The sequence below is a fragment of the Anolis carolinensis genome, chromosome 4 (genome assembly GCF_035594765.1).
Source record: "Anolis carolinensis isolate JA03-04 chromosome 4, rAnoCar3.1.pri, whole genome shotgun sequence".
Taxonomy (NCBI): Eukaryota; Metazoa; Chordata; class Lepidosauria; order Squamata; family Dactyloidae; genus Anolis; species Anolis carolinensis.
The window spans coordinates 239,692,987-239,715,435 of record NC_085844.1 but is presented as its reverse complement, the minus strand read 5'-3'; the positions used below and the strand labels follow the sequence as shown (position 1 = coordinate 239,715,435).

The 22,449-nt window shown below is 39.6% G+C and overlaps 1 protein-coding gene across 5 annotated transcripts in view; it reads right to left on the bottom strand.

The window, feature by feature from the left end:
- cdh4 (cadherin 4) overlaps positions 1–22,449 on the bottom strand; it is a 945,608-nt gene that overhangs the window by 358,958 nt on the left and 564,201 nt on the right. For 3 of the 5 annotated variants that reach the window (XM_062979013.1, XM_062979012.1, XM_008110150.3), the window contains exon 3: positions 13,763–13,986. In XM_062979013.1, coding sequence (XP_062835083.1) covers positions 13,763–13,986 — 224 coding nt within the window. The remainder of the gene's footprint in view (positions 1–13,762; positions 13,987–22,449) is intronic. The other 2 variants (XM_062979010.1, XM_062979011.1) reach the window with 1 other exon arrangement.

Sequence of the window (22,449 nt, the reverse complement as noted above, 5' to 3'; positions counted from 1 at the left end):
GGGAAGCCAGACTTGGCCACGGTGGACCACGCCCTTGTTACATCCCGTTTAGACTACTGCAATGCACTCTACGTGGGGCTGCCTTTGAAGACTGTTCGGAAGCTTCAGTTAGTCCAACGGGCGGCTGCCAGGTTAATAACTGGAGCGGCGTACAGGGAGCGTAGCACTCCTCTGTTACGTCAGCTCCACTGGCTGCCGATTAGCTACCGAGCACAATTCAAGGTGCTGGCTTTAGTCTATAAAGCTCTAAACGGTTCCGGCCCAGCTTATCTGTCCGAACGTGTCTCCCGCTACGACCCACCTCGAAGCTTAAGATCGTCAGATGAGGCCCTGCTCGCGGTCCCGTCAGCCTCACAGGTGCGGCTGGTGGGGACGAGAGACAGGGCCTTTTCAGTAGTGGCTCCCCGCCTATGGAACGCCCTCCCCATTGAAGTCAGGCAGGCTCCCTCCCTCCTATCCTTCCGTAGGAAGGTAAAAACTTGGTTGTGGGGCCAGGCTTTCGAATAAGAATCAGCAGCATTAATTACTATTATGTATACTGGAACTCAATTGACAGACCCAGTCTTTTAAACTTGTACACGCCTATCTATATTTTATAAATGCATTTTATGAATGTTATATGTAAGTTAATTTTTTAACTGATTTATAGTGTATTGTACTGTTTTTATATGTCTGTTTTATTGTAAGCCGCCCTGAGTCCCCTGTTGGGTGAGAAGGGCGGGATATAAATATTGTAATAAATAAATAAATAAATAATAAATAAATATAATGCAGTTCAATGCAGTTAATTTGTATTCTGAAACTGCTTACAAACCATAGCCTCCCTCGTCCAGGTACAAATGTCAGTTTGTAGCCTCTTCAGCAGCACTGGACTCAGGAAGTTTTTATTTTTCACAAACTCCAGACTTTTCTGATGGGCCTTTTTTTACATCCATATGTCTTTGAATCTTTTCTCCCTTTTAATACCATCTGCTTACAAGGTATTTAAAAATATACCTTGTACACAGGTTCTTGCTTGGCAATTAAATAGTTTTCTTGGTTCAGAAATGTATTACTAAAAAGTAATGTGCAAGTCATAGAAAATATAATAATGGTTTTATGAAATGTGATAAAGTTTGAGTATCCATTATCTAAAATGCTTGGAACCAGAACTGGTTTTTTTTCTTCTTTTTCTGGATTTTTGAATACCCATGTTTGTGTGTGTGTGGGATATCTTCAACAGAAGATCTAAGTCTAAATTTCAAATTAATTTTTCACAATACTTTAATAATGCTGTTCATGAAATAGAGCTTGAATACACCGAACCACCGTAAAGCAAACATGTCCTTATGTCAGTCACCTACATGGACGATTTTGGAACATTTCAGAATTCTGGACAAAGGATGTTCAACCTGTGTTATGTATTTACATATCACTCTTTTATGATTTTATTTAGTCCTCCATAGGAGGTTGTAAGAATACACCCAGGTGAAAATGTATTATATTTCCCTACTAAAAATCCCCATATTTTAAACCTCTCATGTTTCTCCTCTGTGTTAACAGCATCTAGAAAGGCATTTGTTAATAAGAGGTCCCTGTTCTTACTGTGATATTGTTCCTGTTGTGACCCATAAAGCCCTATATGCCTTAAACCCAGGTTATCTCAAGGTCCACATTCTGTTATATAAGGACCTCACGTTTTGTGGTCATTAGGGAGGCCCTTATCATTAGGGAGGCCTTCACATGCTCATCTGGTGGGAACATGGTATGTTGCTTTTTTGGCAATGGCCTCCAGGCTCTGGAGCATCTTCTGTAGAGAAGCCAGATTGGCATAGGTTGGAATTTCGTTGTCATTTCCACAAAACTAACAGTTGCGGGGGAATTTTAAAAATAAATGTTGTATTGTCTTTTTGTTGCCGTTTCTGTTTTTAATTTCTTTTAATTTCTATTTTTATTTTGACTATACAGCACATCCCACTAATCAACAGATTAAATATTCACAGTTTCAATTGCCAATGCTCCAAAAATAGCAGATGGGTGTTATGACTTCTTTAATGGGTATGCTTTGACATTCATGTGATGTTTTCTGTTTCTAAACTTTTTAAAATGTTGCTGTGAGTTGCCTCAAGTCATAATTTAGGGAGTAATAAAAGTAAGCAAATAAATAAAAGATAATACTTTAAGGTTAATTAAATCTGAGCAGAAACAAAAGGTCTCTATGAAGTCCAACATGACATTCTTTTAGTTTTCCCCAATATCGGAACCATAATATTCTCCTAAAAGAAATATGAGAAATTAGGTATTTGGGGTTTTTTTACCATTTTTTTCCACAATGTGAATTGAGTTCTTTTGCAGTAAAGCTTTTCTCCACTCCAAATCCCCACTCCTGACTCCCCGGCAACTTCCTTGCATTGAATCTTATATTTTCACAGTATGAAAAATCACTTTGGCAGTGATGTTGCTTTGTGTGTGTGCACATGATACTGGTTGTATTCTGGTGTATGCCATTCTTTTGATCTTCTGTAGTAAGGAACACAAGGAACAAGAGATTGGAGGACAAGGCTTCCGATCAGGCAGGGTACAAGGACAATGTCATGGGTAGTAACATGGGTCTCTGTGTTTGTTTTCTTGTATTTGAGAAGAGTGATCACTTAGAGCAGCGAGGGGGGCTTTTTCAGCCCTAAAAAAAGGTGGAAAAACTCGGCATATACTCAAGTACATACGGTAATTTAATAAATTTATTCTCTGCCATGTGGAGTAATAAACCTACTCAGCGTCCTTTCCAATAAGTTAAATACAAATGAATCCAGCCCAAATAAGCCAATAAAACAGCATACGTTCAAAATGAATAATATTTCAAGGAAAACACAATTGTTTAAAGGTCTGGTTAAAAGAGTATAGCAATGAGACATCACAAAATTTTCTCCAGGAAGAGATGTTGAGCAAACACTGAAAAGACTCCGTCTGATAGATCTTAAGGGAGAACCAGAAAGGAAAACACAGGAAAATTGCTCAAATGAGTATAGAGCACCATTAAGAGGTTGCTTTTAAGGAGATCTCAACACATGTGTTTCATACAGAATACCAAGTCACTTAGGGTGGTATTGTGGTTTCAGGACATAGAAGGTTGTACGCTACTAAACAACCTGGGACAAATTACTGTAAAGGGACATAGGATGGGACCATCTTTTCTGGAGCAAGGCAATGATAGAATATCTTCCCCTTAGAGACCCAGTTGGTTCCAATCCTAGCTCCATTCTGATACCAGGTCATCACAAGGTTTTATACCAGATCCTTTGGTGTCTAACCACTTTTGTATCCACTTTGTACATGGTTTTGGGCTGTTACTATTTGTTATATAGTTTAGCATGTTTCTAGATCAGACATGGGCAAACTTCAACCCTCCAGGAGTTTTGGACTTCAACACCCACAATTCCTAACAGCTGGTAGGCTGTTAGGAATTGTGGGAGTTGAAGTTCAAAACACCTGGAGGGCTGAAGTTTGCCCATGCCTGTTCTAGATTGCTTATTTAACTTTAATTATTTTAATTAAAAAGTTTTTTTAATGTTTGTAAACTGATTTTACTGCACAGGAATATTTAGAGATAGAGTGGAACATAAATAGTTAAATAAATAAATATTCTACATGTGTTATTGTAATGGGAATCTTTTGCTCTGGATTAAGCAAAAAAAGACACTTTCTGTCATGCAAATATATCAAGCAGAGCCAGTCCAACAAGGCAAATTAAGCGGTCGCTTCGGGCACAAAATATACGGGTGTGCAGTTGAGACTGCTTTTTCTGTTGATTTGTTGTAAAACATGATGTTTTGGTGCTTAATTTGTAAAATCCTAATGTAATTTGATGTTTAATAGGCTTTTCCTTAATCCCCCCTTATTATCCAACATTTTCGCTTATCCAACGCTTTTATTTTTCAGTGATTGGTTTTGGGGGGGGGTGTGTGCCAAAATTCTGTTCGCCTACACTTGAAAAATACCTAGGGCTGGCTCTGATATCGAGCAAACCTTTTTAAGCAAAATCCAGCAAACCAACCACCACTAACATACAAACACACACACACACACACAGAGCAAGCTTCCCTACTCCTTTATCCTAGGAATGATACCATTCAAGTGTAACATTCATAAATGCTGACAAGAGCTAGAAGTCCAAATTATTCATTTCACAAACAAGACTCCCTTCACCTCCCCAGCTCCCTTCTTCTGCTTACGAAATATACCCACAGGCACCATCAACACATCCAACTGCAAAAATAGCCAGTCAGATGAGAACAGTGTAAGAAAAGTTTTATCTTAAGTATTTACTGTTATTCTAAAATATCACTCCATTTTCTCGGGGGTAATTCAGAACGCTGGTGGTAAATCTGTGACCTCATTTGCATTTTCTAATTGAATTGCTATCAGGTTTCTTGCAAGAGTGAACAACCAAAAAAACAAGAAACCCAACTGATGTTCTTACAGTTTTATAACGCCATTTGGATTTTCTCAGGGTTGGGGCAATGTTAGTTTTATAAGGTTATTTATTATGAACAAATGTTGGTAATTCATAATTCATGTAATACCATAGAATTTCTTCCTTAAGGAACGAATAGTTCTGGGTTTGAGGTTGCCGAGGCAAGGGTAAATATGTATTTATTTCCCATACTTGTACCCCACCCTTCTCATCCCGAAGGGGACTCAAGGCAGCCTCACAGAAGGCCCCATAGCAGTTCCATAAGGAAGTCTGGGATTGTTATACCTTGGACCATGGGCAGTAGTTTCAGGTAAGCCAGGGGCCAGGAACCATGGAATAAGCTAGGAGTGACCATACCACCAAGCAGGGAGTAGGACCAAGAAATAAGCCAAATGCATTGATTACACTATGTAACACAATTTTGTTCCTCAGTTAGAAATGTCATTTCCTAGTTGGTTCTATGATAAAAATATGGAAAACATTTACTAAACTGCAAACATGTTGAACTTGCGAGACTTCCTACAGCGCATTTTGCTATAGTTTTTAAATGAATATCTGATAGAGTCTCAACCAATTCAACCTAATTTGTGGCAGCCACAAAAACAAAGTTTCTGGAGTATAACAACTAGTTTCAAAGTAAGTACCACACAATTAAACAGGAAATAACACTTTCAAAACAGGAACTATTTTTTCCCCCCAAATTTTGTTACATAGTGTTATATGGAAGAGTGTCAGCAGTTGGAAAGATCCACAAGAAGATTAAATTTGAAACAGGAAATTCTATACTTCTTTCTACTGATTGGACAATTGGAGTGAGGTTGGTGAAAGTCTGAGAACACTTCACTGAGAAGCTGCCATCAGCGATTCAGTATCTCATCACAAGAGTCAGTTGTGCACATTTCAACAGCTCTTGATGAAGACATTGTGGGAAATGTAAAAGGATGGGCTACTCTTCACAAACCTTTCATCAAGATGATATTTCTTAAACTCCCTTAAGGTATGATTCTTATTAGGTCAATCCTTTTCTTTGTCAAATGGGAGTTTTTATCCAGTAGGTCTGCATACTTAAGTTAATGAATTGGATTTAAAACCTTACTATGGTATTTATTTTGGTCCCATGAGATAGCAGATGAAGTTTGGTGTCTCTCTGAGCTGGCTTTGTGTGGAATAACAGATGGAGAGAAAGACAGCTAGGTAAATAAACATCCTAACTTTCATTTATTTATTTATTTATTTACAGTATTTATATTCCGCCCTTCTCACCCCGAAGGGATACACACATAGGGCAAACATTCAATGCTCATAAACACATCAAACAGAGACAGAGACAGACAGACAGACGCAGAGGCAATTTAAACTTCTCCTGAGGGGATGTTCGATTCTGGCCACAGGGGGGAGCAGCTGCTTCATCATCCACTCTGACAGCACTTCCTCATTCCAAGTCGTAAATTAGTTAAACTTGCCTCCCCACTTTTATAAGTGGTACCTTATTTCCTACTTGATAGATGTAACTATCTTTCGGGTTGCTAGGTCAGCAATGAGCAGGGGCTATTTTTTATTTTTAATTGACGGATGCTCACCCCACCACGGGCTGGCCTCGAACTCATGACCTCATGGTCAGAGTGATTTATTGCAGCAGGCTGCTCAACAGCCTGCGCCACAGCCCAGCATATTAAATCCTATCAGACAATTACTAGACCTTGAATGACTGTGGCCAGCAAGATAATTGTTGCCCAACAACAAGCACAGCTTGTAGTTAAAGCTGGTTTCAAAGATCTTCTACTGACAAAGCAGGACCTAGGAAATCTTGAGTAAAGTGCAACCCATCTCTAATAAGTTGAGTGGTATTTTTGCAAACACAAAAACCATCAATCCCTGATACATGGATTATCTCCATATTGTCTAGTTGAAGTCTGTTCATTTAATTCATTGTTGTACAGCCTATGGGAGAGCCAGTGCAGTGTGTGACAGCTGATGTGGTGTATTGGTTTGAGTGTTGGAGAGCAGGGTTGGAATCAGTCCTAATTGGTGACCTTGGACCAGCCACACTCAGTCTCAAAGGAAGACAAAAGCAAAACCCCTCTGGACAAATCTTACCAAGAAAACCCTGACATAGGTATCTTTTTTTTTTTTTGTTGTCATTAGTCAGAAATGTCTTGAAAACATACAATGATAGCCTATTATTCAATCCAGGCACTGGTTCAGCTCTTGGGTAGCCCTAGCTAACTTAGATGATTAGGGAGGGAGAGACCTGTGTGCCACCAAAACACCTTTGATAAACTATTGAGTGGTTTATTCATTCAAAGATGAGAAGGAAACCTGCAGATGAAAGGAGAGCACATTGCACAAAGCAACAAATGCACTTTTAAACTGTATTATTAAAGATATGTTAAGCGCTTTATTAAAAAATCAGTGGCTACCCTGCAGTTACTGCTAACAGTATGCGCGTTTGTTTTGGTTCTATCTGACTGCTGAATATATATATATATATATATATATATATATATATATATATATATGATCTGTTTCTCTACAGAGATAAACTAGGGTCAATGCTCAAAAAGCATTGGGACTTTTAACTTGATAATGTTGGGTTTAGTGCGGCTTTGATATCCTTCAAATAATTCAGTGAACTTTCATTTCTTTTGCAAACAAACTCTTGTTTTCCTCATAAAAGCAGGAAGCTTTAAATAAAGCAGAATTTCAGACTCCCATTATGATGACACACAACAGTGCAGTCCGTGACCTTGTCATTAGTGTTGTTTTCCTCTGTTTTCTCCCCTCCAACGACATACTAATAAGGCTTTTATAGAAAAAATGATATGAATTTTAAAAAGCCACAGTTCTTTCCATCTTGAACTAGAGTTCAGCTTAAATTAATATTATACGAATTTCCAATCAAATATTTTACTGAAGTTGAAACACATCGCAGCTGGTATTCCTTTCACAGGCTTGAGGAAAAAATGTAAGTAGCTCACTGGAGATGAGAGTGGTCTACAATATTGAACCAAAATAGGCTCAGATGTGCAGACTATATACCATGCTGCTTCAATGCTCCAAAACATTTTTTAACCAGTTTCCTTCAGTGCTAGGTTGAATAGTTGCTTATAATCAACCATAGACCTTTTTTATGTCTCTTGGTCCTTCTGTAATAGAGCCTAGACCACATTGAATTACAGTGGGCCCTTGGCATCTGCTGAGGTTTGGTTCCAGAATCCCCACTTCCCCCTAGCATGCATACCAAAATATGGATACTCAAGACCCATTACATAGAATGCCACAGTAAAATGATGTCCCTTATATAAAATGGGAACTGTTCTAATTCTGATAACAAAGCAATCCCTCTCAGATAATGTCCATAGCTATTTACTTCCAAAGTGGGAAAGACTTCACTCTTAGCACCTCTACTGTCCATGCTAACTAGTTCTGAGACTTAAGGAGTATAATGTACGCCATATGTACCTTCAAATATCTAATGTTTCATTAGCATCTATGCCAATGCAAGTAAACTGGTTTCTTATAGTTTATAGTTTGTTGGCTTTACTAAAACTATTTTTGTGGTGTCCTCTACATTCATGTTCTTTGGTTTAGTCCAATCCTTTTGTGGTCTATTCATAGCTGTCTTTTTGTGAGATAGGATCTCTGGTAGGGATTAATTATGTCAGGATGTCCCACAGAATAGCATCATACCACCCTCCATGGGGTCTGATTCACTTTGGAATTGAGTTACAAGCTGGGTAGATGTGGGGAACACCGTGGATGTAGCCTATATGGATTTCAGTAAGGCATTTGACAAAGTCCCCCATGACCTTCTGGCACACAAACTAGTAAAATGTGGACTAGGGAAAACTACAGTTAGGTGGATCTGTAATTGGCTAAGCGAACAAACCCAAAAGGTGCTCACCAATGAGTCATCTTCATCGTGGAAAGAAGTCATGAGTGGAGTGCCGCAGGGTTCCGTCCTGGGCCCGGTTCTGTTCAACATCTTTATTAACAATTTAGATGATGGGTTAGAAGGCATGATCATCAAGTTTGCAGACGACACCAAACTGGGAGGGATAGCTAACACTCCAGAAGACAGGAGCAAAATTCAAAATGATCTTGACAGATTAGAGAGATGGGCCGAAACTAACAAAATGAAGTTCCACAGGGACAAATGCAAGATACTTCACTTAGGCAGAAAAAATGGAATGCAAAGATACAGAATGCGGGATGCCTGGCTCAACAGCAGTACATATGAAAAAGACCTTGGAGTCCTTGTGGACAACAAGTTAAACATGAGCCTACAATGTGATGTGGCGGCAAAAAAAGCCAATGGGATTTTGGCCTGCATAAATAGGGGTATAGCATCTAAATCCAGGGAAGTCATGCTCCCCCTCTATTCTGCCTTTGTCAGACCACACATGGAATACTGTGTCCAATTCTGGGCACCACAATTTAAGGGAGTTGTTGACAAGCTGGAAAGGGTCCAGAGGAGGGCGACTAAAATGATCAAGGATCTGGAGAACAAGCCCTATGAGGAGCAGCTTAAAGAGCTGGGCATGTTTAGCCTGCAAAAGAGAAGGCTGAGAGGAGACAGCCATGTACATGAGGGGAAGTCATAAGGAGTAGTAGCTTGTTTTCTGCTGCCCTGCAGACTACGACGCGGAACAATGGCTTCAAACTACAGGAAAGGAGATTTCACCTCAACATCAGGAAGAACTTCCTCACTGTGAGGGCTGTTCGGCAGTGGAACCCTCTGCCCTGGAGTGTGGTGGAGGCTCCTTCTTTGGAGGCTTTTAAACAGAGGCTGGATGGCCATCTGTCGGGGGTGCTTTGAATGAGATTTTCCTGCTTCTTGCAGGGGGCTGGACTGGATGGCCCGTGACGTGTCTTCCAACTCTACGATTCTATGATTCTAGGGCCTCTCAGTTCTGAGGAAATACTAGAGTTAATGTATTTATACTTTAGAGAACAGTCCAAATTTGTATTGGTATGGATGCCATGTATCCTCAAGGATCTCCACAGTGTACTTGTATAGGTGTACTATCTGAGATATGTTATTACAGTGTGCTGGCATTATGATCTATGCAAATAAATTAAATGGATTTTCTTATGTTTAATGGACTTCAGGATTAAGATTTTAAAATTCAGATTAGCTGTTGCCCAGGATCACAGCACAGCAAACCTTTCAAGAAGTGTTATAGGGATGACCAAACTCTGGAGAATGTGTGTTCCCCTATAGTACAATAAATAAACATCTGTACCAAACACTTGTCTATGTCTGTCAATATATCATCAATCCTGTATTCAAGGAGAATCCAATTTCACCCTAGAAATAGCCATGAGGTGACAGATATGTCATAAGAAATCGGATGCCTTCATAGAGTACATACTGTACATTCTAGAGCAGAGTGAAGAGTGAGCCATCCAACAGACCTAATGCCAGATTTGGCTAGGAGGAGAAAAACACTTAACCACTGTGTCTTCAAATCTGAATCTTTGAGAGGGAGAAGCAAGAAGAAACATAATGAAATGTCACATTGGATAAGGTCAAAGTTATAGTCAACAGACTATATTGGTCAAAATGCAGGGTTTTCCTTTCACATTTACTCCTTAGGAGATGCACATACAACCTGAAAATGGGGGAAAATATAGCCTTCAATTTATATTCTTTAACAACATGCCAGTACTTGGCTCATGATGTAATTCTGGAACCATTCATGAATGAGTAATGATGAGACTTAGAACATCATCCTATCACTGTTCAATTAAGGATATTTTCAGTATGTCATTATATTCATTCTTCTTAAAAATAACTTGCCAGTTTCAGATTGAAAAATATATCACTTCTGATGCTGGAAGTAATGTATAGCCATCATGACTAATAGTCATTGATAGCCCTATCCTCCATGAATTTGTACAATCCGCCTTCAAACACACTTGAGTAGGTGGTGGCTACATCTTGTGGAAGCAAATGCCATAGGTTAACTATGCACCGCTTAAAGAAGTAATTCCTGCATCTTTATCTGTCCTGAATCTTCCACTATCCAACTTCAAAGGAAAGCAAGGATAGCATGACAAGACAGCAGCCTGAGCCTCTATCAAGGAATGGAAAATCCTAGCCATAACATTAAGTTATCAGTGGAATAAATTATCCTGAAATAAGGTCTCATTTACCGTAGCAGAAATGACATAAAATATAACCCTGCACTTTAATTTAAATGTTTTTATCACCAAGTTAGTTCATGTAGGTTACCTTGTATTGGACTGTAGCAAGGTCTGCTGGCAGAAAAATCTCATAGCTTGGAAACACTCACAACCCCACATAAGATCTCACATAAATTAAAATTCAGAGCTAAACATACTTTTTAGAAGCAATTTGTTACATAACTTAGTACAAAACTCATTTTTTTTTCTTCTTGAACCCATTGAATAGCTTGCAATGTTACCTTTTTTTGGAAAAAATATTTTCAAAGCTTTCAAAATATCCATAGAAAAACTTTGTCCTCTGGATAAGTGCTTTTTTTCATGTCAGGAGCAACCGGAATTGCTTCTGGAGTGAGAGAATTTGCTGTCTGCAAGGATGTTGCCCAGGGGATGCCCGGATGTTTTTGATGTTTTTACCATCCTTGTGGGAGGCTTTTCTCATGTCCCCGCATGGAGTTGGAGCTGATAGAGGGAGCTCATCCACGCTCTCCCCGGGTGGGATTCAAATCTGGCAGCCTTCAGGTCAGCAACCCAACCTTCAAGTCACAAGGCTTTTATCCCCTAGGCCACCGGAGGCTCCTGTATAAGTGCTGAAAAGGCCCTCAAAATGTTCCTTTAAAGTATTTACTCCCCACATTAGTGTTAAAAAGGAATGAGTAAATATATCTTATGATATGATTAGTAACCTATTTCTCATTTGTTCTAGTATATTGCAAAAGTAATGTTGCTGTTCTCTGACTGGTAAAAAAAAAAACTCCAACCATTCAACTTTTGGAATATTTTACACATCCTTACTATTGGGCCCTAAGCCAGTGTATTTCATTGTGATTCAACAGGTTTTCTGGAGTCCCTGGTAGCACAGCTGGTTAAACCACTGAGCTGTTGGACTTGCTGACTATAAGGTCGGTGGTTTGAATTCGGGGAGCAGAGTGAGCTCCCGCTATTAGCCCCAGCTTCTGCCAACCTAGCAGTTCGAAAACATACAAATGTGAGTAGATCAATAGGTACCACTCTGGTGGGAAGGTAATAGCACTCCATGCAGTCATGCTGGCCACATGACCTTGGAGGTGTCTACAGAAAACGCTGGCTCTTTGGCTTAGAAATGGAGATGAGCACCAACCACCAGAGTCAGACACAACTTGACTTAATGTTAAGGGGAAAACTTTACCTTTACCTTAACAAGTTTTGCTCCATTATATACTCAACCTCTTATGTAAATTAGAAACTTTAAACAAACACAAGATGGTTGTATTTTTAGGTCTTCTAGCTGGTAGTGTTAGGGACTTGCATGAGGTGGTCTGAGCTTAAATGGCACCACTGGTTTTTGTGATCCCCCCCCCCCCCCCATACACACACACTCACTCACACTTCATTACTTTTTTCACTTCCTCCCTTACACTGTGCAATCACAAGTTATGTTTAAGCTCAACATGAGACAGTAGATAGTTAAAAAGAATGTCCCCTTCACCATTCCTACAGTTTTTCATGTCCAGTTATGAAACCTTTAGTTCCAAAACCTAGATCCCTTATTGATGATAATTTGCATTTGTATAAAACAAAAAAGAGGAAAAAAATATTGTGCACTGGAAGTCTGTTGAAGAGCCTTGTGTGCATTGTCAAATACCTCTGTGGAATAGTCAGTCCAGTTTGCAACATCTTGAATAGGATCTTGGCTAGAGCTCTGGAAGAAGAGACAATTCCAGCACCCCTTCCTTCCTTCCTTCCCATCTGTCTGAAGGCTGAATCTCAGCCAAAGAGGGGCAATACATCTCCACAAAAGAATGGGCGAAGACAGGCTCAAGTGAAGAATTTCCCCCAGTTCACCAAAGTTCAATCTAAAAGATGGACAAGTGGCCTTTTAAGAATAAAGAGGAGGCAGCTCAAAAGTCAATGCTCCCCTGTAGCAACATTAAGTTGAAAGCATGTGCGTAGGGAATAGAATTCATGGCTGGAAAATTACTCACAAGGGTCTCACTACTGCGAGTTTCAGCTCCTGTTTAGAAAAGCCTGTCTGTCTGATATACTTATATTTATTTATTATTCATGTCTCTAGTCTACCTATTTTCAAAGGTTTGGGTGGGTAAGAGCAAGTTAAAGACTACCGGGATGAAATGAGGGTGTTGGATTCTTACCTGAAAACAAAGAAAAAAACCCCCTCCAAATCAGCCTTCCCTAGATTTCCTTGTTTTCTAAAGCAGAAGTTAGATATAGTATAGCTTTCCCTGTACGAATGCAGAGAGGAGATGAGGTAGTAGGAAGGAAAGAGTGGGTATATAATAATCCTTTCACTATCCATTGCTTCCTTCCCAACGACTTCCCCCCACTTTTGTTCTTGATAAAGGAAAAAGGTTTTATCGAGAAAGATTATGGTAGACAGCTGTCAGACAAGGAGGGGTTAAGCACCTCCCCATTTCTCTTTTAGGGGTTGATCACACCACCAAAGTAAATCAGCTATAATTTGGCATTTCCTTCCCATTCACCCATTAGCACCACACCTACTCCTAATAAACTGGACTCCAATTGTATCCATAGCTGCATATCCCCATGCCCAAATTCAAATTGTGACAAAGGGGCTGCGCATATTTTTCTTCCAAGCATGCATAAGCCTTCTGATCAATATACTTTATTGTTCACCTGTCAGTGTTACCACTCACCTTACTGGATACATCCCCCATTCAATTCCCTTTATCCTTTGCTCCTCAGTGAGTGATCATGACTAAAGGCGGGAATTTTAAATGTTCCTCCCAGAGTGATACAAACTAAATATTTAATAAAATGTAAAATCAATAAAATCATCAATTTCAGGTAGGAATACAACATATATCTGAACACTTTCACTGGCTACAGGACAAAATATTAACAATTAAGTAAGTTGTAAGTTAATAAACAGTCAGTGGAACAGTAACACTGGAACAGTAGCAAAATATATTACCCAGCAATCCCTGCATCTGAATACAGTCCACACAATGTCATATAGTATGTTTATCCATATCTTATATTAATTGATTTCCCTTCGCCTAATTTCAGGAAGATCAAGGGGGAATTATTGCTTTGGTGCTTCCATGCAGTCATTGCTTGATTGGCTATTCTATTTTTTTTAGTTGCCATGATCATTATTTTTACCTTGCGTCCCTTGTGTTGTGATTTCTCTATCACCAGTAACCTGACCACTGTTTCCCATCTGTCTAGGGACTGGTGGTCCCATGCCGTCACCATAAACATAGTTTGCTCCGAGGGGATATGCACATGCTTGGTGGTGTAGATAGTTCCATCGGTCCTCACCTTGAAGTCCAAGTTGTCAGTTTCATATCGAATTCCCTTGCTCTCCGAGCAGCCGCTAAATTTCACTAGAAAGGAAGACAAAAAAAAGAAAGTATCACTGTAGTCGCTGTTCTTCCATCAGTGCACAAAGGGTTTAACAGTATCAGAAGAGTGAAGAGACTTGTCCAGAGGACTTGGCAATCAAAATGTTACCAATTGCAAAGACAAGAATACAAATAATGGAAAAGGAAAGAAGGTCAAATGTGTTGTCATCTTTGGCCATGAGAGTTATGTTATTGATTAGTGCAGTGCAAGAGTCAGATCACACGTGGGTTAAAGAAGAGGAGCTGGCTAGAGTGCATACTAACTGAGCTTGAATTGTACTCTAACCCAACTGTCCCCAGCAGCAATACACTGAGTGTCGGAGAGGGTGAGGTGCAATAGGAGTATAGAATGCAAGAGTAGACGATTAGTGCTCTTCCATCACTGAAGATTGAGATAAAGACTTAAAGGGAAGTATCTGTCTGTCTGTCTGTCTGGGTAGAACTGGTCTGGGATTTCTGGAAGTGCCAATGGATGATAGTGGGATTGCACATTCTATCTATGAAAGGGTTTTTTATGCTTAAGGATGCATAACACTGTAACTGGATGTAATTGTGAGAGTTGGAGTCCAAAACACCTGGAGGGCCAGAGTTTGCCCATGCCTGGTCTAACTGATAATGATGTCATCCTGCATTGCAGTTACAGATCCATAACCTACAATTATGGATTTATAACTGATCCATATGCACCCAGGCTTTGTATTCACAATCATGACATTATTGCCATAATCATTAATGCTCCCTCTAATTACCCTAACAACCAGCAGCTGCATCATGTAAGAAAGCTCTGTCTTGCTGGTAATCAGGACACAACAGGATGACATTTCCAATCTCCGCCCACTAGCAATTTTTGATGTGACAACCAGAAGGAGGACCTCTGTTGCAACTCTTAATCTTATCAGAGATTTCTGGTAGGAGGTAACAGGCAATGTCATCCTGGCTTTCTCCGATCACTAGCAAAACAGTTCTCCATTGCTTGATGCAGCTGCAGTCTGGGAAGTTGGGTCAGAAGTAGTTATACATTCATAACTTTGTCTCTGTAGGATTGTGGTGAATAATAATAATAATATGGCAGCTTTCCAGTAGTTGCAGTTTCTCTAACAAGCTGCACAAGGTCAGCTCACACATTAGAGATAGATAAAAATTCAAGCTATTCAAGAAAGCTTGGGAAATTGTTTCTTTGTTAGCATGCAGTGACCCCTCCTCCTTTGCCTATGACAGTGTCAGCACTTTTCAGAAGAGAGAAAGGAATTTTTAATATCAGGAAAAATTAGCCTGGCTGACTAGTCTGGAAGGGGTGCATTTGCTTGAAGCCTAACTCAGAAATCAAGTCCTTTGAGGTGGTGTTCAGTTCATTTTGTGTATGCAGGTGAATGACAGTCATGAAGGACTTTAATTAGCTTAAGGCACAGAGTGATCTTTGCCTTTAGGTTTTATTGCTACATCACCTTTCACACCTTTACGTTCGCAACAGACCATGAGATCGGTATACCTGTTTTGCCCGCTCACATATGATAAAATGATAAAATCACTCTTGATATTTCCAACACACCTCTGAAGTTTCTGGTACATTCTCAACACCTTCCATTCTTTCAACCATACGAAGCAAAAGTCAGCAAAGATTTTTTTTTAAAAAAAATGTAAGCTATTTTAGAGTGGAATACATTGTCTCAGAGGGTGTTTCTATGATTCTGTGTGAAAGTCACAAACAAGATGATATGGGACACATACAAAAGGAATTTGTAGAACATTCGACCAAATAATATGCTCAAGGTTTTAAAACTGATCTACTCAAATTCTTGGAGGATAAGGATAACAAGAGCTTCTAACAGTGGTGACTATATATACAGCCTCCAGGTTTAAGAGGCTTTCTGCCACTGAATACAATTTGTTGCCTTACTTTAGGCATCTAGTTGTTTACAGTGGGAGACATGATGTTGACCCAGACAATCTTAGGTTGGATCCAGCAAAGCACTTGTATTCAATTTTAATTTACTCCCATAAAAATATACTTGTAAAGATGAAGAAGGAAAGCATTCATGCTGCCCTAAGGCTTCGGGCAACTTCTACTCAGTTTCACAGCCTTTTGCCACCCCACCTCTTCCTCCTACCATTGAAACTTTGCAAACAGAATGCATGTTTTAATGCTGAATTGCCTCAGAGGCACCTGCTTCCTTTTCAAAATGTATCTTGTTTTAAAACAGTGTTGGTCAACTGTAATGGGCCCAAAAGCAATTTTAGGCCACTGAGGCTCTGAGGGGTAGAGGGAGCTGCATGAATTGTCAAATATGCCAGAGAACAATAATAAACTATGAAAAAGACCTTGAATATACAGATACTAATCAGTGGGGATGTGATGTATTTTAAAGGTGAATGAATGATCCCAGATGCTTCCAAAAGAGGCAATATACCCATCCCATTTTGGCTAGAAAAAGGTCATTTTGCAGTGGCTGAAGGCATCATAAACAATCTGGGGAGACTGAATATGGCCACCATATTTTCAGTATTGTTTCCAAAGGGAAACAATGTCTTTAAGACAGGGTAGGAAAGCAGAAGCTTAGTAAAAGCAGATTACAAATTACAAACTCATAGTGTTTTGAAGGGGAAACTCCTAAATACATACATACACACACACACACACACACGTTGTTGTTTTGTGCCTTTGAGTCATTTCTAACTTATGAAAACTATTGCAGGAGCCTGTCATGTTTTTTCATGTCACCACGAGATTCCCAAGACTGAATGGGGATGTGGACCCTGCTCTCTCAGAGACCCAGGGTGGATCTGAACTGTAGAATCAATGCAGGTCAACACCACTTGAACTGCATGGCTCAATGCTATGGGATCCTGGGAGGATAGTTTTACAAGTTCTTTAACTTTCTCAGCCAAATAGTACAATAGCTTCCATAGCATTGAACCAAAGCAGTTACAGTGGTATCAAATTGCATTAATTCTACCGTGTAGATCAGTGGTTCCCAACCTTTTTTTGGCCAGGAACCACTTGACCAGGGACTACTTTGAACATTCTCCATCATTAGTACCAAAAGGGTTACAAATCTGTTTTTGGTCAGCTTTAGATTTGGTTTGGTTATTTGGGGCGCTGATTCAGAAAATTGCATTGGATAGACCACATCAGCTTTAGTTTCTGATACAGAACATTTGCCATCCAGTAGTCACCCTCTGCTTGCCCACAGAAAACAATATTTAATAATCTAGAGCTGACATGGTCTATCCAATGCAATTTTTTGAACCAGGACCCCAAATAACCCCAAGAACAGGCCTAAAAACAAAGACACCAAGGTGCTCCTGCTTCCAGGTGCCACATGGAACGGCTCTGCTCAGGGGGAGGGAGGAGGTGAGGAAGCAGCAGACAGGAGGCTTGTTGTTGCACCTTTTGTGGATAGTCAGCCTCTCCCCTTCTGACATCCCTGTTGCCTTGGCACAATAAGAGGGTTTTGTGAGACCAGTCGCAATGGTGTAGTAACGGTGAGGCTGCAGACTATATTTTAGTTCTTGGGCACCACTGGTGGTCCACAGACTACAGGTTGCAAACCACTGGTGTAGATGTACCCTTAGTTTAGTACTCAAACTACCACACAATGATGGTTCTCATAGCATAACACAAGCAAATTTAATGCCTTTTTTCCTCCTTTAGACTCATGCATAAGTTGTTATGCTATGCTATAGATAAGCTTCCCATAATGAAGAGGGCTTCTTTGGGAGTGGAGAGGTCTAAAGGGAGAGAGGAAAACATAGCAAGGCAGGGAAGAAACAAACACCGTAAAAGGGCAGTGCCTAGATGTGAGGCCCAGCCATTAATTTTCCAGCACTGCATTCAAAGTCTCAGACAAACATCAAGGAAATTACATAACCGTTTCTTCGACCTTTTAAAGAAGCACTTGAACTTTACTACCATTCCCAGGGAAACCGCCAATGGCTATGTTTGAAGAACTTTCTAGACTTTCATTCCCTTGACAAAGGAGATGATTCCCACTGCTGCAAATGGATTTCTCCCCTGACTCCATTATCTTTTGAATATGATGAGACACTATTAGCCCCACAGTTGGTGTTCACAGCCATCAGTGGGATACTTGTGATTCTTTTAAAGGAAGTGTAAAGGTCCATAAAATCATTTCATTATCTAATTATGAGTAGTATTAGTACTAGTATATCACTGAACAAAGAAAAAACATGGATGTATTAGGATCCTTCTGTCTCAACTCAAGACACATGGCATCAAGACCCTAACTATTTAATGTAGATGATATGATGCAAATAGGAAGAAATGTAGGTTATGCTATCAGATAAACATATCACAGTGGGAGAGGAAAGTAATTAAATATATTTTAAAAATTAAACATCATTGGTGAAACTATGGCTGTCATTCTGCTGTTTAGTCTCGACTAGAGTATAAAAGGTAACAATAAATCGATAAAGCAACACATAGGTAAGCCATTGATTCACTGGGTTCACTCTAGTCAAGACTAACAATAGGATTTAGACCTATATTTTATACACCACACAATCATATATATTGATATTGGACTCAGTACTCTGAATCTCCTTGATTGGTATTTTATATGTCAATTTGCAATTGACTGCTGCAAGTTCACTTTTTCATGGTTGCACAGTATTGATGGTGGGAAGCCAGAGAATTCACCACTTTTGCAATCCAGAGAAGAAGATATTGGATTCCAAGCAGACCACTTCCGCAGTGTCTGGTTGCCAGTTGGGTTTTTGAAGCTAAAGATGCTCCCTGGTGGTTGTCTTAAGGGTTTATCACAAGGCATGGTTGCACAGTATTGATGGTGGGAAGCCAGAGAAATCACCGCTGCTGCAATGCAGATAAGAAGATATTGGATTCCAAGTAGACCACTTCTGCAGTGTCTGGCTGCCAGTTGGGTCTTTGAAGCTAAACATTCTCCATGGTGGTTATCTTAAGGATTTATCATGAGGCAGGTAAATTGCAATTACAGCAGGACAACATTGCCTTTGCTTTGGACTTAGTCTCATGATAGTCTCCCTTTCCTGCCATTCTCCTGGTGGGAAACAGCCTAGAAAGCATTTGTTTTACAATCACAAATATTCTACTAACGATTTCCTCTGGTAACATGAACATTTTCCAACTATCTCCCATTGGGACAGCAACATGAAAGGAGTGAAAGCAAATGAAAAGGTATGTTTGCATACATTTAGCTTGGAAAGGAAAAGAATGAGGGGTGAGATGATAACTATCTTAAAATATCTGAAGTGATGTCATGTAGAACAGGACTTCTTAAAATTGTTCAACTTGTGACCCCCTTTGCCCATGAATTCTTTATGTGACTCTGGATATATAAGTATAAGTAAATCATGTGTTTTGTTGAGTATAATTCTATGAAAGGCAAAAAAAGTCAAATTCATTTGAGTAATAGACTTTTTTATCAACTGTTTTACTCAAAGCCATCTTGTGGCTTCATTATGACTCGCCAAACTGCTTGGTGTATTCAGAGGAATAATTTATTTTAACTTTTTTTAGCTTTCAAATAGAGAATTCCATGATAATGTGCAGTTTTGACTTGTTTGGTTGATTCATACATCTTTTTAATTACTTATTCTGAATATCTTTTTTGCATGTGCATAATATGCTAATATTTTAGGTTGGGTAGTTTTGGTTTGGTTTTTTTTTAACCCTGGCCTTTATATCATTTTTACTTTTTATGCATAAGGAGATAATCTTGGCATGGGTAGCTCTGGGTAGGAGAGGAATAGGTTTCCTAAAATTTTTTAAAGGAATCTTTTGCATTTCCCCTGTAAATACATCAAATCAAAAAGTTTTAGAACATATATTTTTAAAAATGTGTGTCCTTGCAAGTTCATTTTAATGTTTTTTGATAAGCGATATATTTCAGGATAAAGCTGGAAACACAGACTCTTTCTTAAAGGTCTTAGTGGTGGTTGGAGAATAATTTCCCATGGGTGCACAAATCACATACTTGATTCCTTTGTTCCACTTCCAAATCTATAAAAAGGCTCCAATGATAATCCGGATGTCATGGCAGGGACATAATGAAAGTTTTAGGAACATCCAATTTAGAGCATTGAAAGAATAAAAAATTTACTTCAGTACACTTCCAGAGCCATCTCAGACCCCATCTACACTGACATATTATACAGTTTGAAACTCTATTAACGGATTGTCATCTTGTCATGATGATAGGGCTTGCATGTTCCAGTGAACGTGTGAGTGAAGCTGTTGGGAGTCATGTATTCCCAGAAGGATCTCCTTGAGAGCAGGAGAGGTACAGCTGAAGGAAGAAAAAGGAGGTTGAACCTTTTCTTGGAAGGGGCTGTGGAATAAGAACTATGGATACATGGAGCCGGCTTTGCTATTCAGAAATGACCTGGTGAAGCATCTGTCTGAAGCACCCATTGGTATTAACAAATAACTCTCAATCCTACAAATTAATCTTACCAAAAACCAGCAAGCAACTATAATAAATGCCTACACACCAACACTAGATGCTGACAAAAACATCAAGGAAAAATTCTACTGTCAGCTGGACACCATTCTTTTTGAGATACCTAAGGAGGCCAAAATCATCCTCCTAGGTGATTTTAACACAAGAGTTGGATGAGATTTCAACTTGTGGTCAGGAACTATAGGGAAAGATAGGTTTCAAAACAGCAACCTGAATGGCATACTACTTCTCACCAAATATATGGAAAACAACCTTGTCATCACTAACACTTCCACCAGAAAATAAGTTTAAGACATCATGGAAGCACTAGACTCTATAATGATATGTGTCAAAGACTGCCATGAGGCACTTCTCACAAGAGTCATGATGAGCGCTGATGAGTGCTGAACAGGCCATAACTTAATTCAATCCACGGTGGCCCCCAAACATAGATTTCAAGGAGGGAAGATAAGATGTCTGTCCTGTTTTGTCTTTCAAGAACAGTCTCAAAACAATGTGGTAAATGAAAACTGCTTTACTTCAGCAAAACATAAAGAATAACACACTCAGTGGTATAATGCAAAAGAAAGCAAAGAAGTCTTAAGGCAAACACAGTTCTTAAGTCTCTGATAAATTCCCAAATCAAGTAGCAGTCTTACTTCAGACAAAGAAACAGCAATAAATCCTTACGACTAGTTTCCCAGATGCAGACTCGAAGCAGGCACAAGGGGAGCGAAGGCTTAGGCATTAGAGTCAGTTTGTTACCAGCAAAAGCTGACTGCACCTGTTTCTGATTTATAGCCCTGAGTTCCCACACAGTGGCTAGGGTAGTTCCCAATTACTCAGCTGTATTTCTGGCAGCTATTCTAGCTGAACGACATCTCTGCTCTGTTTCCTTTTGCCTTTCCTGAAATGTGGGTACTTTCAAAATCTCCTCCTCAGATTCCAACTGCCCCTCTGATTCATGAACACTTTCCTGCTCCCCTTCCTCTTCTGAAGAAGAGGAATCCCTAACACTGCAAGATGAACACCCAAGCCCTTCTCCAAACAACACTCAGGGATCAGTTACCCTGAAAATGTTGAACATTAGAATAAACTGAAGATTTCTGCCATTTCAGCTTGTGGACAAAGCATTGGATACCAAATTAAGAAACATCAAGACTTGTCTGATGAGAATGGTAATAAGATCCAACATTTCATTGAGAAGAAAAGCCATTAACCAACTAAAAATAACAAAGTCAATGAACCTGGTAGGATTCCTGCCAAAATCTTTAAAGAGCATAGATCTGAGCTAACACAACAACTCCGCAAGCTCATTGAAAAAGTGTGGGTGACTGAGAACATCCCATCAGACTTCAAGAATGCCACTGTCATCACCCTTTTCAAAAAGGAAGAAAGAACAGACTGTGGAAACTATTGAGGTATTTCCCTTTTAACCTCCACCGGGAAAATCCTTACAAGCCGGAAGCCGCCTTCTGTCTATTTCAGAAGATATCATCCCTGAATCCCAGAATGGCATCTGCCTAGAAGACCTGGAAGTCATTTAAACACTTTCGCAGAAGCATATGAAAAGCTTGGCCTCTCACTAAACATTGAGAAAACCTTAGTTTGTGTATCACTCGTGTAAGGCTAGAAAATATTGACCATTCCTCTACCTAGTCAGCCACCTCTCCACAAAAGCTGACATCGATGCCAAAATACAACACCATCTGAGATCTGTGAGTGTGGTATTTTCTCAAATGAAGCACAGAGTGTTTGAGGATCAGGACATTTGTAGGGATACAAATGTGCAATAAACACTGAAAACTGGAAAGACCTGGCCCTAGAGTGTTATAACTGGAGGTCATCTGTTACCAACAGTGTTGTGGAATTTGAAGAAGCATGAATGGAGGGCAAAAGGGAGAAAAGTGCCAAGAGAAAGGCGTATCAAACCAACCCTTGTCGACATTGCCTTCCATCTGGAAATGTATGTCCGCTCTGCAAAAGACCATGCAGATCCAGAATAGGT